Genomic DNA, 20,090 nt, shown 5'->3' on the forward strand with positions numbered 1-20,090 from the left:
AAAAATATTTAGTTACAGTGTTATAAATCGTTTACTTAAGTTCAAAGGATAATTATAAATATTTTTTAAAAATGTAAATTAAATTTTTTTAAATTATAAATTAAATTTTTAAAAAATATCAACAATTAATAATTTTTTTTTAATTACAGAATTAATTATTGAATCATTAGTACAATAGTATTCAAATTATTTAAGTTTCATGAACTAACAACAAGATTTTAATAATAAAAATAGTTTTAAAGTTTCGCATTATGAGTCGTACGAAACTCATTAACAATAAAATCTGTCATGAAATACTTGGAAAATAAAATTACTCTAGTTCAGATAAATTAAATAACTTTACGCATCTACGATTTTTTCATGGAAATAAAAATCTTTTGAATAAAAAAAGCATGAATATGTCCTTATAAAGAATTTAAGCTCTAATTAAAAAACTCCACAGACTCTATTCATTTTAAAAAATAAAGTATTTAATGTCTAGAGTTGCATAATTAGACCGACTTTTCGCAGCATAAATTAACAATAAAAAAAGGCTTTTATAAAAAATGACTTACTTTTAAAAAAAAATTAATTTTTGGATGCATTAAAAAAAAACTTGTAATCTTGTAAATTTCTAAAAAATAAAATTATAAGATCTAATTAAAACCCTAAAAAGTTAAATTAATTTTTTACACTCCAGAAGTAGCATTTCAATTTCCTTAAGAAGTCATAAAAGTTAAAAGCTACATAATAGTACTGCTGACCATTCAATCAAGAAATAGCTTCGTACAACTAAATCCAGAAGAGGAAAAATCCTCGAGTTTAATTTTGATCTTGGGAGTATTCATTTCATTCCAACTTGAAAAAGTAGTTGGAAAAAGTATCAGATAGCCTTCGGCTAAAAATCCTTTTGTAATTTCTCCAATATTAGTATGAAGAATAAAGAGAAATATAGAATATATAGTACTTTTATTATCATCATCATTATCTATTTTCCAAGTCTCCTTTATTCTCAGTACGCTGTCTGCAACCCTGAGGGTTATCGTTCAAGACTACCGAAGTTTATACTGCAGAGCAATAGAGCACGCGTTCAATTAAAGTTCCGTTAATTTTTCACTTGTTAGCTGCCCAAAAGTTCGAGGTCCCAGAATAACCATCAGCCGTTCTCAACCTTTTTATACCCATATCTGTATATAGTTTATATATAAATGTATTCCGCAAACTCTGACCCTCAACGTTGATCACACCAAGAATAGGAAGAGAGATAGAGATAGTGATAGTGTGTAAACCCCTGCCTTTTATTTCTGGTCGCGTGCCAATAAATATACGACCCCTCCCGTAAGTCACTTACCGAATGTGTTCTCATGCTTCAAATTAGCATCTATCAACCCACACTTTTTTATGCTTCTGAAAACCTTCAAAATAATTTCCCATAATAGAATTCGGTGCATATATTGTTATATACATTTGTGATATCTGAGGAAATCTCTGTAGGATAATCAAGGTAGAGCTCAAATTTACCGCCAATAAATTTACTGGCTTTTAAATAAATGGAAAATACACCCAAGGTGGGACTCGAACCCTGAACGGAGCAACCTGTTTAAAATGAGTGATACCGTTTGGCCATCAAAGTGATGTGCAAAAAATTTCTGTATTAAAATCTAGAAAAAGAAAAATTTATGTAATAAATATATGAATTTTTTTTGATACTTGGAAAAGAATTGAGTAATTTAAAACAATATTAGTTTTTAAATTTTAGTCTTGCTTTGAGATATTCAGTTCGAGTTAATTGAAAATTTAAATAAAATAAAATAAATAAGTAGAATAAAAATTTTTCATTTAAGAATTTCCCACACAAAAAATTTTGTCTCGAGAATAAATTTTTTCGGTTCAAAAAAATATAAAGAAAGACTGAAAATTTTTTTAATCAAATCAAATTTTTTTAAGCTAAAAAATTTTTTTCTTTCTCCAAAATAACTTTGATCTTCTTCAAAAATTGACCTACATTTTTTATATGGAATTAAAGTATGCTTTATTATCAAAAATAAGTCTCAAATATTTTTAACAATATGAATAAGTCAAATATTTTTTTTTTCAAGTTTTTTTGGTATTTTAAATGAAAAAAACTTTCTTTTGAAACAAAAATATTAGTTTTGAAAAATAAAAATTAACTTGACCAAAATTGAAATTAAAAAAATTTATTACTTAAATCAAGAGGATTTATTTCTTCACTTAAAAATTCGTCTCTTGAATCAAGTAATTTTTTTTCCGTATATTTATTTTAAAATCTGAAGTAAAAGAAAATTTCAAGACCAAAAAGTTTTAATAAACATAAAAATTTGTTTACTAGTTCAAAAGTTAAAGTTAAGTTACTAAGATAATTTCTTACTACAAACTGATAACGTGATAGATAAAAATGAATTTCGGATTAGAACAATGAAATAAATAAATATATGAAATATACTAGCTGCATTATAATCGATTGATAGGAGAAGTTAATAAAAAGAAAAATAATGAAAACAAACATTAAAAGTTTTCCGGTACGGTAGTTTCACTTCCGATAACAGATTAAAGATTAATTATCTAATAACTGTAAGTCGAGCTTGACAATGAATTTGTCCTTTAACGCTTCAGTAACTAAACGATTAAATGATCTGACAATCTCACAATATAATAATAAAAAATATATCGCAACATAGATTTGAGATACAGATGGATCGTTAATACATGGGTAGCTCGGTATAAACCGCTAACCTTTTTCAAGACCGCCGTAGTCGTGAAACAATGCTATCAACTCAGCGCTAATTGAATGCAAGACGAGTCTGAATAATTTAAGAACAAATAATAACACTGTAATTAAATAAGTGATTAGAAATTTAACATGTTTCATTAAATTCGACCTTTAAATCCGTCCTGTGTTTTCTTATCACTTGTAATTTTATAATTTATTCTAAGATTTAATACTTTAAATGTAATATGTATAAGTCGATACCGGGTTTAGATCCATGGATATAAATACCGAGATTAAGAGTATTTTTTCGAAATTTAAAATCCTCGATCTGATCTTATATTTAATGGTTGTGGTATCTTAACGAGAGTGCTAATAAAAATAAGTAAGTCGTGAAACTAAACTGATCTTGGGAAAGCAAAGACTGAGAAATCACGCGAGGTGTTATTTTTTTTTTTTGTTTTGTTGGATAACAAACGTTTTATCAGAAGTTTCAGAGCAGATTTTTATCGATTATTTTTAGATGAAATTGTCAATTTTTATGTAAATGGTTTCACGTATATTCAAAATTTACTAACTGAATTTAAATCGATGCAGAATTTTAAATTAAATTCAATAAATATTTAATAAATGCAAATGGAGTTTCTGGCTAGAGTTCAAAAGTAATAATTATCAAATTTTGAAAAAATTAAAACAAAAAAAAACGTTGAATGTTAATTTTTGCAATTTTGATTTTTAAGTTACTAGTTTATTTTTCTACAAAACTTTTTAAGTCATTCTAAATTTGTTACACTTAGATTTTTATACTTCCACAAATAGTTTCAATAACTCCAACGCAACTCATAAATTTATCCAGTAAAAAAATTGGTCACGTATAAAAGAGAAAGAGAAAGAGCATACAAAAAGGAAATGCGAATATTGATGTATCGTGACCACAACTGTAAAATATATAATTTGATATGTTTCTTTTGTAATACCACTAAATTCTTTCTTCCTCTAAATAATTACTGTGACATCACAGGATGTTCAACGATGCCTGAAAAAATTTACGTAAAATAATAATAATAATATTTTTGATGCAATCCTTTTGTTTCATTTTATTTCACTACACTTCCACTTAAGAATAGCTTCCTTATCATTCGTATTCTCGTCAGACGGACATAATTATCTGCCGACTTGACACGATGAATAAAAGAAATTTATTATACACTTGCATACTATTATTATTATTGTTATTTTCATTGTTATTATTGATTATTTATTCTTAATTTCTATTACTAAATCAAAATTAGTATACCTATTATTTTTCATCTTCACGAGTTGATTTTATCACATCAAAATTCATCATTATTATCATTGTTATTAATGACATTAAAGTTAGCTGTCACTTGACAATTTTTTAATTTTTTTCATAAATAAATTTCTTCCAAAAATTGCATTTGTAATTTTTAAAAATTTTTTTTGCCGTAATTTATTTTTTACAAAAATTCTTAAAATTATCAATTACCTGCTAAGTTAATTTTCATTTTTTATTATTATTATTACATAATAAATTAAACTTTTTTAGGTGGACACTTTTAATTATAAAAATTTACCTGATTTAAATATTAACGTCTCCTTAATTAAAATTTACATCATCTAAAGCTGCGTTTTTACGCGTCAAAAAAACGAGATGAAGTGATTTGTAATTATTATTGGCAAACAGCGGTTTCATTAGTTACGAATGGGCTTCAAGTATGAATGAAGAAAGAGAAAAAAAAATTGTATTTATTATATTATATTATATTATAACATCCGTTCACACCTGCATTGCACCTGGTACGAAACAATCAAGCGCGAGACCTGAATCAATTATTGTATGTCGCTGTAAACATTCGCGAATGGAAAAATGTCGAGACTGAACAGAATGGAAATTGGTGAGATGTAAGTAGGCCGGAAGTTTACTAATGATTTATTTATTATTTTTATAATAAATTTATATTTATACAGTAAAATTATTTATCACTTTATTTTCTTCAATGAGGACTTTTGTAATTAGAGCCGATTATTGAAATTATTTATTTATTAATTATTAATTAAATTATTTATTATATTTTTTAGTGAGTCATAGATTGAATTCTAATAACATTACGCTTCCTGAGTAATATAATAAGAGAGGCCTCGAATTAACGGCATCGAATATTATTAATGATTCAGAGGCTCAAACTACCGGATTAGTATTGTGGCTTAGAAGAATTATATTACTGACAGTGAGTTTATAAAATGATGATAATGAATAATGATCATAATCATATAAATGTGAAACTGAAATTTAATTATAAATACTTAATCCTAGTCGGAAAATTTGTTATTTCTTTTCAGTTGACCCCTGATGAAGAAATCTAATTTGAAATAATTCAATCCATGCAAAATATAGATCAGCTTGAATCATTTTGAATTAGATTTTTTCATCAGGAATTTAAAATATTTTATAAAATTTAATTGTGCAAAAAACTTAAAGAAAAATTCATTTTCAATCTTATAAAAAAAAAAAAAAATTGAACATGTTCAATTTATTTAATTAATTAAAATACAACAAATTAATTTTATTGGTAAAAAAAATGTTAACTGTTTTAATAAATTTATCAACTTTGAATAACATCAGAAAATTTAATCTTGATACAAACAAATAACATATCTTGACTGAAGAAAATCTTAGCTGAACTCAGAAATAAATAATCTTTGAATAATAAATAAAAGTTTCCATTTAAATATAATTTTAAACACAATTTTATTTCTTCTCAATTAAATTAAAAATGATTTCCCTGATTAAGAAATTTAATTTGAAATTATTTAAAAGCATCTGATTTGAATACTATATAGATATACAATTAACATGAAGGTAATAATTTGAAATGATCTTTTTGAATCAGGGGTTTGTTCTAGTTCTTCTCTTTAAAAGAAATTTAAATATAAAAAATTTTAAATTAGTATAGAACACTTATTTATACTGCTTATTTATGTTTACTCTATAATATTTATCAAAACTTATCAAAAACTTATTTTTACACACAAAGAGAACAATCAAACATGATTATACACGAGAAAAATATTTGCTTCACAACTCACATAATTAAATTGACAAAACAACTGATAAGACTTAATCGCTAGACAAAATTTGTATATTACAGAAGAATATGTGCGATGTATTAAATAAATATTTACTCGGAATTTTTGTTGCTCTAAATTGTTTGCTAATTAACAAATACTTGATTAATTATTTACATAAATAAATTTTATCTTACGTTAAATAAAAATTAATTATTTAAGTAAAAGAGGTGTGTTAGAATAATTAATAAGATATTAATCAAAACCTTGACAAAAAAATTTGATTAAAATTCATTACTTTGGATTTTTCAACAATTTATGAAAAAATTTAATAAACATATATCATGGAAAAAATTTGAGAGTAATTGATTTTAAATATCTCTGCTCTAAAGTAACTTATTTAAATAATTAATCTATAAATAAAATAATTAATAACATATTTTCTGTAGTCACATTATGTAATTAAGATAATTTAATATCAGTGAGTGCAGAGCTCATAAATATAAAAAAAAAAAAATTGAAGATGATTGAACATTCGAGATTTAATAATAATACATTTGATGCTTACAACTACTGATCATAACAGGTCTATTTGCCTTGAAGCAATTTGCAATCAAGATCCTCCGTCCGTCTTCTCGGTACTCCACAGAATATGACATTTATTTTTAAACTTATAATTTTCCGGTTATCAATTTATGTTGAGGATAAAATTATTTGGCAGACGAGTTTTTTTTTTTCTATACTTAGACATAAATATGCTTGAATTCAGGAAGAAAAAAATGTGCAATGAATTGATGTAAAAGACGGATATTCGCAAGCGATAAAAGTAAAAATTTATCATATGCTATGAAAGTATACAAGTCTGGTCTGATAAAATACGACAAAGATCCCCTTGGTCGAGCATGACCGATAAGATTTTTTTACATTATCAAGGCATGATAAATATAATTCAATTACAATTTAATACTTTTGTTTTTTCTCTTAATTCAGAGATTTTTGTTTGCTTAGTGATTGATAATTATAATTGTATTAAATTCATTTTTTTTTTTTTTTTTTTTTTTTTTTTTTTTCGTTATATTAGTACACAAACGGCTTGATGTTGTTTGCTGATCATTACAATGACGTCGTCACGGCACGGTGATTTTTAATTGCTGATGAATTTATTAAGAGGATGTCATTTGATGTGCACCCGTCTACCTGGAGCCGGCTTAGTCATCCAGTAATTTGCTTTTTTTTTTTTTTCAATTTTCAGTGAGAAAATTGCTAATTTTTAATCATTGTTTCAATCCAATTTTCAATCTCAAAATATGTCCTTTGATAACTTCTAAGTGAATTGGATTTGTGGCATTTGAAAGTTGATCGTTTGAATTCCATTTAAAAACTTGAAAAATAAAAATTTTTTAATAATAATCTACAATTGCATTAAAGTTAGCTGTCACTTGACAATTGTTTAATTTTTTTAACAAATAAACTGGCTAGAAAAAATTATTTTTAAAAAATTGCATTTGTAGTTCTTTTAAATTTCTAGATTTCAATTTTTTTATAATTTTTTTTTGTCATAATTTATTTGTTACAAAAATTCTTAAAATTATCAAATATCTGCTAAATTAATTTTTATATAAATTTTAGAAAACTGAGTGCAATTTTTCTTAATTCTAAAATCTTATATGTCATTAAAGTTAGCAGTCACTTATTATTTTTAATTTCATTTAACAAAAAAATTTATTTAGAAAAAAAATTTATAAAAAATTGGATTTTTAATTTTGTTTAAATTTCTACATATCAATTTTTTTTTCTATTTTTGTTTTTTTTGACATTATGTATTTGTTAAAAAAATTCTTAAAATTATTAAATTATTAAACTTGCAACCATGGTTAGGTATTATTCTGACTTACGGTTGTATTATATTATTTTGTCAACAATCAGAAAGTGGCGTTGATGTTCGTAACAATCTTTTCTATCTACTGCGCACAAAAGAACATCATTTTACCATCAGCTGTGACAACTTGATCGATTTGACGGAACATGGGAGAAAACCGAAGATTATCAAGCAGACGTCTACTCTACTGTCTCTACTCCGTGCTCCGAACCAACTGTGCTTATTATACATGTACAATATATACAATACGTAACATATGTACATAAAAATATGCCTGGACTAGACGAGTTCCAAGTTGTCAGAAGAAGAAGACCTGCACGTCGTCGTCGGGTAATTCCATTGCTCCCGGGTGAAGTCTTGGACGCTCCTGAAATAAACACGGAGCTGTTAATACGGTACGTACCCATCAATAAATTAATATTTTACGACATAAATAAAGTAGAATTAATGAAATGATACTTTACCAAGTAAAAAGCAAAATAACATGACGAGCTCACGCCTAACCTCTAAATCCGAGATTCAGCCTCTAAATTATTTTTTTTTCAGCTCGATTCTCGATGCCGTGATAGTCCTGCGTAAATCGCCTTACCGGCAAACACTCTACGATGGTTTATCGGAAACACTATCGATATTAGATCGTGACGCAATACCAGAAATAGTTTGCTACGGTTTGGGAAATTTTTCACAATGCCGTTCCTCGAAGCACCAGCTTGCGGCATTACTCACCATTAAATCCCGCTATAAGAGCCAAGTCTTCATTTATGATCCGATATTTTATCCCCAAGAATTGGAAGTGCTTAAAATACTGGGGCTATCGATTATTCCCACCAATGAGCAGGCCTTGAGACCGATCAACGACGACACACTGACTTTATTTTATATGCCGCACTTGTTTAAGGGATTGATCGCCAATTGCATCTACGCAAACTGGGGCGCTGATTTGAATAATTGTATACTGGTGACAAATAGCTTTAAAACTATGGTCGACGATTTCAACAGTGGGATCGGTTTAGACGCAATTGACGAGCCTGGATACCCTGAGGCTCTTCAACTGATTAAGAAAGCTGCTACTCTCGCTCATGAGATTGTTCTTGATGAGTCTTTTGAAGACGATCAACATTATATGGCTAACGCATTTAATAGTACTTCCATTCATCTTTTTACTAAGTCACGGCTCGATGCGGTCTCCGGAGACTTCTGGGCCGCTTTGCCCGGGTTACCTTATCGACCTGATGATGCCGGGCGTGAGCTTTGATTTGTTGGATTTTGTTTGGTAAATTTACCTTTTTTACTCTGTGAAATTTTATCATTTTCATATTTTTTTGGTTTTAATAATTTTTATTCTTTTAATTAATTAGTTTGGGATTTAAAATTTAATATTTTATCGAATTTCTGTTATTTTTAATATTGTTTTTTTATTTTTTAAAAGAAATAATTGAAACTCATGTTTCAATTTCAGAAGTTTCGATTATGAAAATTTTTAAATTGAGGTATTAAGAAGTAACTTGCATTTTGAAACGATTTTTTATTTTGAAAAATTTTAACTAAAAATTTTATTAAACTTTTTAAAAATTTTTTATTGATGAATAGGTAATGGATTTTTAAATTCTATTTCTGTTATTGACACTAGTCTAGTTGTTTGACACTTGCAATTTTCTTCCAATTAAACAAAAAAATGTTCTCAAAAAACCAATTATCTAAAAATTTATAGTCCACGAATTGTATTTATTAATTTATTGGAGTTTTTTTTTTTTTTTTTTTTTTTTTTTTTAAATAAAATTGCAAGTCTCAATAATTTTTTTTTTAAATTTAGTTTCATTTGTTTATCTAGAAATTCGAACAATTTTTTTTATTCAAAAACATCAACATAATTGTTTTTTTTTTTTTTTTTTTTTTTTTTTAATTTTCTACTGCCATATTCAGGTATAATTAAAACTAAGACTTCTTTCAATGCATCTTTTAAAAAACTTCATACTCATACTCCATAAAAGTCCAAGAAAACTTCCCATCAAACTTGAATTTTGATAAATGAAACTAAAGTAATTCATCACATCAAAAAATAGTATTAAAAAACAAAAATTTTTTGTAATTGTATCATTAAATTTTAATTAAATCACATAAATAACAAAATAAAATGATTTATTTCAGATTTAAAAATGAATTCAAATTTGCAACTAATCCGTTCGCTGTTACGTGAAATCCGTCTTACATCCAGTGAAAGTAAAATAAAGGACAACATTGTCGTGCGTTACATCATGGAGCAGGCTAGAGCACATAAGGAAACTTCCGAGACGCTTTGCAAAGCTCGTGAGGAATTGCTTCACTTGGCGACAACTTACAATTGCTATTTAAGTTCTCTGAGAACTTATAATGAAATTAACACTCAGTACGCTGGAGCTGGAGAGCGCACTGTTCGCGAGACTGCTGATCTGGTCGGCTTCAAACTTCCCCACGATCCAAAGTAAATAACAAATACTTTATTATTCATATGCAGTTTTATTATGATGTGTATAAAAAAATAGTATGTAGATTGCAATAAATTTTTACGTATTATACTATAATATGAGATACAAAATGCACTTTATATTATAAAATTATAATTAATAATTATTTAAATCATTCATTTTTTTTTTAGCATTGACCTTTTTATGAGTATGCTTTGCGGATCTGTTTAGCAATTGTTGATAATTGCATATTGCTTGTTCCTTCATAAATTGTCCCGATTTTACAGTCACGGAAGTATTTTTCTTGCGGAAAATCTGTTGTGAAACCTACACCCCCCATGAAGTCTATACACTTGGCTGTTACTTTTAATGCAGTTTCTACAAAAAATAATTAATTATTAATAATTATTACACATATTGATTAATTTAAATCAACAATACCTGAAGCAACAAGTTTAGCCATCGCAGCTTCTTTCACGAAATCTTGTTTAGCTTCAACCATTCTTGCTGCATTATAAACTAATAATCTTGCAGCTTCTAAATCTGTTACTACTTGGGCTATTTGATGTTGCATTGACTGAAATTAATAATTAATTGTTTTAATTTTTTAAATACATGTAAATATTATAAAATTAGAAAGTTTTCAAGTAATAAGTGAAAAAATTAAATATTTATACAAATAAACTCAAAAGTTTTAAAAATCTTTGAATTTTAATTTTTTGGAATATTTAATTACTTCATTTCTTCATTTGCAATTTGGAAATTTTCTAAAATTTTTAAATTTGCACTTATTTAAAAAATTGTATTAAATATTTATTGAACTTACTTGAAATGAGAAAATATCACTTCCAAACTGTTTACGTTCAAGAGTGTACGGAATAGTTGCATCAAGACATCCTTGAGCAATACCAATCATCTGAGCGCCAATACCGATACGTCCTTCGTTTAAAAAACCCGCTGCGTATTTATAACCATGCCCAAATTGTCCTAAAATATTCTTCACAGGTACTCGAACGTTTTCAAAGTGCACCATACACGTTCCTGAGGCTTTTATTCCTAATTTGTCTTCTGGTTTACCTACAGATACGCCTGGCATACTGCGATCCACGAAAAATGTCGTAATTCCACGATATCCCTGCATTAAAAAAATAATTTTTAAATGTTTAATGTTATTAAATGATAAAAATGCTAATTTTTTTATCTCTAGCTTTTAATTTTTTAATGATAAGATATCATGTTTTATATACTTTGCGCGCTAATTTATTTTATGTTTTTTTATAATAATCAGTGTGACTAATTTTTCCAACTCACATCCGATGGATTCGCGTTTGCGAAAACTAAGAATACTCCAGCAAGATCAGAGTTTGAAATCCACATCTTCGTGCCGTTAATTATGTAATGATCACCGTCTTTTTTTGCTTCTGTTTTCAGTGAAAACGCGTCTGAACCAGCTCCTGGTTCGGTCAGACAAAAACTTCCCGGCTGTAAAAAAAAAAATATAAAAAATAATCAGTGGTTAATATTTTATTTCAACAATTTAAAAAGGAATATTTTTATCAGACTTACAAATTCCTGGGCTAATTTAGGCAAGTATTTAGCTTTCTGTTCTTCATTTCCTACTTTTATTATCAGTGAATTAACTAGGGTGTTGTGGATGTCAACCAATGCAGCTACTGATCCATCAACTTTGGCCAGTTCTTCAATTGCTAGAATTGTTGTCATGAAGTTGCAACTACTACCGCCGTAATCCGATGGTATTTCTAGTCCCATTAGCTAAAAAAATTTTTTTTTAATAATTTTTAAAATTTATTTAACAAGATCAAATTTTGAAAATAGAAATTCGTTTGAAAAATTTTTATCTTAACAATTTTCTTAATTTATTATATTGTAAAAAATAATTTTTAGTAATGATATTAGAAAAAATTATCAAGCAAAACGTTAAGTTAATAAAAAATTTTTATTTTGCGTAATATATTTTACTAAAATAAAAATTTAACTTTCGCGCAACTCGAGCATAGAATCAAGTCAATATCAATACGTGGCAATATTTAAATTTATCTCAACGAAACTAATAAATCCAATTAAATTCATATTAACCAAATATTTGCTTTCATCAGCGTGGGTCCTATAAATTAATGCTGAAAATTCCAATTTAACAGTAAAAAAAAAATTGTAAAATTTTTCTTACTCCATTATCAAATAATTGCTTCAAAACTCTTTCATCAATCTTTCCTTCTTTTTCCATTTTCTTAACCAGCGGTCCTATTTGCTCCTTAGCCAATTTAGCGACTAGAAAAAAAAATGAATAAGTAATAATGGAAATGTTTATTCATGAACATAAACACAAACATCGTATTGAGTCCTTGGACTCAATCAAACATATCTATTAGAATTAACAACAAGTTACTTCAATATTTATAACACATTGCAGATAAGAATAACTTAATTTATTGAAAAATAGTAATTAATAATTTAATATCATACCAGTCTCTTTCATCATTACTTCGTCTTCAGTAAATTGGGTCAAAGGTCCTCGGGTATGGTCTAATACAGATGTGGTCATATGGAATTTTCTTTTTTTTATCCATTTTTGTGGTTGCTGATAAAAAATTTTTTTAAATAATTAAATTAACAATTTTTAACACAAATTATAGTAATTATTTTCTACAAATTTATTATTAATAACAATAAAATTAGCAAACATCTGTCTTTTTCTTCGAATGAGAATATTTTGAGATCACGCATAAATTTTTCAAATTTGAAAATTTTTTTTCAATAATTTAGTAATTTAAAAAAAATAAAATAAAAACACTTACTTTTTTTAAAAGTGTTTTAAGAGCGTTCATGATTAATAAAAAATAAAATTCAAATTAAGAAACCGCGAGATCTATGGGTGAGTACGAAACGAATCAGTTGGTGAGACTAAGTAGACTAATAAATAATATAATATTAAATATTCAGAAGCGATTTACATTGCTGGAGTGGGACTGATCGGCGAGGGCAACCAAACTGGTTGTTATATAATAAAAAAAATACAAAAGCAAGTCAACTCTTGAGATACTGGTTGGTTGGGCGAATAATGAATTCACCAAGACGATCCATCAATTATAGATTATATTATATTATATTGTATTAAATTCTAATATATTAGCTACAAAAACACAACGCGTTATCGCAACTCGCAATTGCTTATCAACCATGCTGATGTGTTTGATACCAACCATTTGAAAATTTACTCCAATGTTTATCTTAATATTTGCACTTCGGTTAACAAATTTATTAGACACTTGTTCTATTTATTAGTCTTTTAAAGATTAATTGTTTTTAGTATTCTCTAGTTACTGGACGTTATTTTAATTTGAATTCATTTATTTTAATAATGACCCAATCATAAGAGTCGGGGTTTATTGGCTTTGTTTTATTTTTCTGTTGGAATTAATTTTTCTTTTTGTTTGATTAATGATAACTTACAAGCATGAAGACGTCGTGGAATAAAACAAAGCATTTTTTTCTTTAAATATTTCCGTTGAGTAAAAAATTTATTTTTGATTGTATTGAAAAAATCTAATTGTATACAATATTGAAATCAATAATTTTCTCAAATTTTTAATGAAAGATCTGAAATGAAAAATTTTAATATTAGAAAAAATTGTAAACATTGAAAAAATATAAAAAAAAATTTACCTAACTATTAATTCTTAAATTTGATAGATAATTTTCTCCAAAAAAAAATTCACAGTCTTAAGAATTTTTAGTTCAAGCTCAAAGTAGTAATAATAAATGATGACACTGAAGTTGAAAGACATAACAATTTTTTTAGATATTTATAGCAATTAGATTATTATAAAAAAATTTCACATGTAAAAATTAATAAAAATTACAAGTGAAAATTTTTAGAAGCATTTTTTTATTGTAATTAATTTGTTAAAAAATTTTTTAAAATTGACAGCTAACCGCTAACTTCAGTATTATTAAATGATACTCCCAGATAAGCTCATTGATTAATAACCAACTTCTTCGAATAAAATTATATAAACAAAAAAAAATAACCATTTTTATCTCTAATAAAAAGAAAAAAAAAACATTTGTACATCTTCTTTGTTGAGATAACTCTTTCGGGTGGTCAGTTATCTCACTTTTCACAACAGCGATGGGGAGTATATCTTGAGTAATAATTATCAGTTAATTATATACAATCAAATCTGTAAATTTAATTTATATAAATAAAAAAAATAGACCAAATGTCTCCATCTTCAGTTCTTCTAACTAACTTCGAATAAAAATTCAAATTTCCCGCCGCGCGCCATTTTTGCGCTCCTCTAATCCGGTATGAAAAAAATCGACGAATCAGCTACCGGCTTTTGTCGGCGCGCGCACGCGCTCTTGTAACTAAGTCGGCCATCTTTATTTCTCCATACCTAATTACAAACAAACAAACGGCAGATTAGTTCACAAGACACAAGGTAATGGCTAATTATTATCAATAAAAACTAAATATTTATAGTAATTATTTTTAACTGCATGGATTTAGATAAATAACAATACTTACTTAAAAAAAAAAATAAAAAAAAATGAGGTAAAAAATTGCGCATAAATTCTGCGCAGAAAGTAAACGCACGCCGCAAGTCGATCGATTGTTTTTGTCGTCCATAAAAATAAATCACGTTGCCAATCGTAGTGATAAATTTTAGACATTTTTATTTTATTGAATGAATGAATTAATTAGTTAAATAAATAAATTCAGAGTTGATGAATCTGAAAATTAATAAATAATAATGAATAATTGAATTTTTCAGTTTTAAGTTTTAAGATTGAAGAAAGACAGTGGTAGTAAAAGCTAGTGTATGGTGGGAAGGTGTTCGCCGGAAGGAACGACAACAGCTCCACTACACCGATATTCATTTAATTTCATTCGTCGTTACATTACTCCACTTCACTTACTATATTGTACTATACGTGCGTACGGATAGTGAAATAATATTAAACGTACAGGGAGTGAAGCAAAGAGTGAACGAGTAACGAGTGGAGTGAACATCAGCAGTAAGCATACCTAACCAGTCAAACGGTGTTTCGTGTACGAGGAAGTTGCGTTAGTGAGTTTTTTTAAAACAAACTTAACCGGTGTCTCTGACAGGTGAGTGACTTTTTATTCCTCTATATTACTCAATAATTATTACCACGATAACAATAATAATTATTATTATTAATACAACGGCTAATTATCATGTAATCATAGGTTTGCTTGATTATTCTCAGTTAAGATGATTGATCAGTGTTGAAACTCGCTAATTGACAGACAAAAGAGAGAGCAGAGAGAGTGAGGGGTGTGTCACTTGATAGCGTTTTTTAGTTTTATTATTCACCATCATGTTTGCTGGAACAACTGATCATTTTTTTTTTTTTCAACTATTCCTTCAAAATTTATTCCACGTAATTATTTGCTATTTTAAGGTACGAAAAATTGATTTGTTGATTGGTTATTTTTTGGCCGCCATTTGCCGCCCTCGGATTCAGATTACGGCCCTGGACTTTTGATAAATAAGATTATTGTGGACAAAATATTATTAAACACTTTCGAAAATTTTTTTGGTGGCGAAAGTGTTTTATTTTATTGAATTTTTTTTTGCTTTTCCGAATTTTTTCTCATATTTATTTATGAAGAGTCTTGCTTCAGAGATGTCGGTTTATTTCGGTAAATAGCTGGAGATTAATGTTTTAGTTATTTATAAATGGTCTTTCACGGAAATGATTATACATTCTTGTGTTAGTCGGTCAGTGATGGTTATACCAAAATTCAAGTCATACTTTTTGGGTGCTGATGAATTCTCTTAATAGGAATCGGTCCGTGAAGTTTTAGTAAGGGAGATTATATTTATATTTATATATTATGTAGGATGAGAATCAAACGAGCAGAGGGAATTCTATTGTAAATTTTAGTTCTTCGGATATAATAAATATAATGATAATAATAATAATATAGGTATATGTCTACGGGATAGGTGAATAGAGAATGTGTGGCCTGTGGAGATCTTGGCTTTGGTGTTTGGATTAGATACAAGTGCCAAGTGCACAATAACACGTGTTTTAATGTTACAGGTTGTAGATTTATTTATTTTTCATTAACTTAAATTTGTTCATTCAAATTGACATCACAAGGACTTAAAATTTTATATTATAATTTTTTAGTTTTATTAATCCGTTGATATCGATCATGAATTTTTTCTTTTTCAATATTAATATTTGGATCCATTTTTATAAAATATTTTTAATATAGAAAAATTAATTTATCAATTATTTTAAAAAAAGTTTAATTAATTGAAGAGATATTATTTTTTTTCTGTTGGTATTTTATTTACAAAAATTGTTTTACGTTAGTTACATCCATACTTATATTATGAATCATATTTGGATTAATTGATTGAAATTATAAAATTTCAAAGAAGTAATTAAAATATTTTACGAGAGTAATAATAATAATTGAAATTTTTTCTTTTATTTTTCATTCAAAATTTTTTGTAAACTTCAAAATATACAATATGACTTTTTATACTAATTAAATTTAATTGGAGTAAAATGATAACTATTTTCATCGATTAATTTACTACAAAAAATAATATCAAAAATTTATCCATAAATAAAAAAAAAAAAAAATTTATTTTTTTATCTCCCTAATCAAAAATAATTTTTCTATGTATTTAACGCATGAAAAGTGAACTAAATTGATTGATATTTCGTGCGATATAAATATTGAACAAAAAAAATTTTATATTTTATTCACATAAATACAAGAATCATTTATTTACTGATGATAATCTCGCAATGGTATTATATATGGAATAAGTTTTCGAGGGATGACTTTAACGCTCGCTATTGGTCAATTGTCTCATTTAGTATCAGCGTACCATCAACCAATACATATATCTATATTTATATCTACATGTATACGTATATATGTATATTACAAGCGAAGAACATAGAAATAAGTGTGTATGTAGTGTACCCTGAACTTTTATTACACTACCACCAGAAATCCTTATAAAAAAAGAATACAACCAAGAGGGCTTCCCCTTCTACTGACAAACTTGAAGAGACGATCAAGAACGACAAAAGACCAGACGACTGACGGGCGTGTTCAAAGGCGTCTAAGTTTAATTTTACTAAAATACATTTTATTTATTTATATATATATATATATATATATATATATATATATATATATATATATATATATATATATATATATATTATTATTAAAATTAAAAATTACTTTAATTAAATTTTTTATTGGAAAATGTGATTAATTTTTTAAGTGCTTGTGAATTGTGATTTTTTGTTTTACAGTTTGAAAATTTTGAAATTAGTGTGTCCAGGAATTATTTTTAAATTGTTAAATGGTGAGGTTAAAAAAAATGTGATTATTTAACTATATAAAAAATTGTTTTTATTGAGGAAGAAAATATTTGACAATTTTTTGATTTTTTGATAAAAAAAAAAATATAAATTGTTAAAAATTAAAGAAGGGAATAATTTTTTTATAAAAGTTAGTAAATTGTAATTTAGAAAAATTCAGTTTTTACTTATGCACATATTTTATGTTTTTTGGACAACAATTTGTGAAAATTGAATATTCAAAATATTGTCAAATTTTATCAAAAAAGTAAAAAAAATAATGCCGATATTTTTTATTTAAAAAATATGTGATAATAACTCATGTATGCAATATATAATTAGGATGTAATAACCATAACATTAAGATTGATAACTATTATAAAATTTTTATTTTTATTTATCAAGACAATTTACTGTCGATTTTTTTATGTAATACGAGTGTATTAGAGACTGAATTATTGTTAAGTTATATATTGATATAGCATATAGCACTTATTGTGATAGTAATTATGTACAGTCGGATCAGTCTAGTGTATTTTATATTATACTTGATGTTGTATTGTGTGATGGTTGATGATGATAGTATGTAATATGAATATGTGTAAGAAAATTTAGACGACGCCTCGTTATATCGAAGTGTAGGATAATCTCTATGTTTAAACGTGACATCATCAGGACCCGAGCCAGCGGGCAACGTTGACTTAACAATTTACACATAGTGACGAATGTCATTAAAATTTTATCAATAATTGTTTTTTTTTATTTTATTTTATTTTCGAATAAATTTTTATTATTGAAAACAAGTTATCGTTTATGTAAGAATTCTAAAAATATTATTTGAAGTTTTTTTTTTTTATTTTGAACTGTCAAAAATCATTTTTAAATAACTAAAAAATAATTTTAACTAATTTTCTTAATAACAAGTATTTGGAAAATTATTCAATGAATTTTATTCCCCCTTAATTGAATTTATTTAACGATCAAAAAATTGTTATTGCAATTTTTTAAATTAAAAATTTTTTAAACTCCAAAAAATTTTCGTTTATTCAAACTAATTAATTAATTATCAATAACTGAATTTATTTTTCACTGGAAATGTTTACAATTCTGGTAACTTATCTTCAATAAAAACTTACTATCTGGTATAGTAATTAGTGACAACATTAAATTAATAACTTCAAACAATTTTTATAATTGAAATTATCTGAATCTTAATAACAAGTTTTAATTACGCTGATAATAATTTTAAAAAACATTGAGAACTAATTAAAAATTAGTTGAATATTTGAAAACATCACACGGAATTAATACTCTCTATTTACTTGTAATTACAATTTAATGAATATTTAAACTCATTTTCTTTACAATTAATTAATAACTTAATTTCTTTACATAAAGAGCTTTCATTAACATTAATTAAGCAATGAACGCGGCCTTTGTTTAAACAATTAACAATGAACTAGATAATCGTCTAACTAAAAATTATAAACTATTAAGTTGCTAAAACTGTCAATCGATTGCGTAAGAAATGAAACAGGTAGTTTCACAGAAATACTTGGGACAATTTATTGCATACATACATACATACATACATACATTCATATATATATTTATTTCTGTACATATGTATTGTGTGCGTGACCTCGTCCATGCACACACCAAGTGCATCCGTTATTATTACTCCCTTCTAATTTGTCGACAAAAATATACTTTCATAGCTCCCCTAGTATTGAAGTTAATATTATTATTATTTGTATAATTAACAAAATAGACTTTGTTTAAATTAAATTTGTTAGTTGATCATTTTTTTGATATCGTATCGGTCAAAATTATGATTATTATTATTATTATTGTTGTATTGTTAAAAAAAAATTTTTTTAATACTCACACGTAGATTTTTAAATTATTATTCATAAAAAAAAATGAATTCATATAAAAATCTTAATATGTCTAGTACTTTCATTGTCATGAATAACAACTGCCTAATTTAATTCAACCTTCAATTAAAAACAAAGCTAAAAATAAAAAAAAGCGGAAGTCTAAAGTCACAATGAAAGAATATTAAAATATGCCCATATTATAAAGGATGGGATTTTATAAAAGGAAAAAAATTTATATTTTCTGTATGCGCATAGTGGTTTCCTGATTGTGAATAATTATGTAAAAGTAGCGGTTAAATGTGTAAAAGTAATATTGAAGAAATGTATAATTTTAAATACGTAACCGAAGTTCATTGAAAATTCGTGTTACTCACAAACTTTGACGTTGATTTTTTACTGTCAAGGTGCATTCACCTTCCTACGGTACTCGATTGTATTTCCGGGTATTTTATCGTCCAACTGCCGCTGGTTGTAACAAAAACTGTTAGTGTACGGTAACTAAAATTAATTATACATCTAGCTGGTTATTTTTTTTACTAATATAATATTATATTATACTATACTAGTTGATGAAAGATTTTTTGAATAGATTACCGAGTTGTCATGCTATTTTAATATCTGTTACTTCTATTTTGTTTCCTACTTGATAATTATTGTTCTTAATATCAGGTACTTTTATTTCATTTTATTATATATTATGTCCT

The 20,090-nt window shown here is 26.2% G+C and overlaps 4 protein-coding genes across 14 annotated transcripts in view; 3 read left to right on the forward strand and 1 right to left on the reverse strand.

The window, feature by feature from the left end:
* Positions 1-7,795: 7,795 nt before the first annotated feature.
* LOC141524390 (SRR1-like protein) lies at positions 7,796-9,960 on the forward strand. The gene is made up of 3 exons (XM_074238240.1): positions 7,796-8,068; positions 8,220-8,946; positions 9,822-9,960. Exons 1-2 carry the CDS (start codon positions 7,944-7,946, stop codon positions 8,926-8,928), a joined length of 834 nt encoding a protein of 277 aa, XP_074094341.1. The 5' UTR covers positions 7,796-7,943; the 3' UTR covers positions 8,929-8,946; positions 9,822-9,960.
* LOC141524086 (protein FMC1 homolog) lies at positions 9,830-10,138 on the forward strand. Its single transcript, XM_074237738.1, has one exon. The coding sequence runs from the start codon at positions 9,830-9,832 to the stop codon at positions 10,136-10,138; it is 309 nt and encodes a 102-aa protein (XP_074093839.1).
* Positions 10,139-10,149: 11 nt separating this feature from the next.
* LOC141524389 (short/branched chain specific acyl-CoA dehydrogenase, mitochondrial) lies at positions 10,150-13,609 on the reverse strand. 2 transcript variants are annotated; one of them, XM_074238238.1, is made up of 8 exons: positions 13,589-13,609; positions 12,602-12,716; positions 12,306-12,406; positions 11,684-11,890; positions 11,429-11,599; positions 10,944-11,252; positions 10,559-10,694; positions 10,150-10,495 (listed from the first exon to the last, which is right to left on the reverse strand). In XM_074238238.1, exons 1-8 carry the CDS (start codon positions 13,592-13,594, stop codon positions 10,320-10,322), a joined length of 1,221 nt encoding a protein of 406 aa, XP_074094339.1. In that variant the 5' UTR covers positions 13,595-13,609; the 3' UTR covers positions 10,150-10,319. The 2 variants fall into 2 exon arrangements, with proteins under 2 accessions (XP_074094339.1, XP_074094338.1); XM_074238237.1 differs by lacking the exon at positions 13,589-13,609 and adding an exon at positions 12,934-13,075.
* A 1,271-nt stretch (positions 13,610-14,880) lies between these two features.
* Positions 14,881-20,090, forward strand: part of Hts (adducin 1-like protein hts) — a 30,627-nt gene continuing 25,417 nt past the window's right edge. For 2 of the 10 annotated variants that reach the window (XM_074238232.1, XM_074238229.1), the window contains exon 1: positions 15,422-15,568. In XM_074238232.1, coding sequence (XP_074094333.1) covers positions 15,485-15,568 — 84 coding nt within the window. In that variant the 5' untranslated portion in view covers positions 15,422-15,484. Of the gene's footprint in view, positions 15,252-15,417; positions 15,569-17,381; positions 17,512-20,090 lie in introns of those variants that run through there. The other 8 variants (XM_074238231.1, XM_074238228.1, XM_074238227.1 and 5 more) reach the window with 8 other exon arrangements.

Source organism: Cotesia typhae, unplaced genomic scaffold, assembly GCF_013202065.1.
Source record: "Cotesia typhae breed Kobodo isofemale line unplaced genomic scaffold, CoteBio_Ctyphae contig_22, whole genome shotgun sequence".
NCBI classification, from domain to species: domain Eukaryota; kingdom Metazoa; phylum Arthropoda; class Insecta; order Hymenoptera; family Braconidae; genus Cotesia; species Cotesia typhae.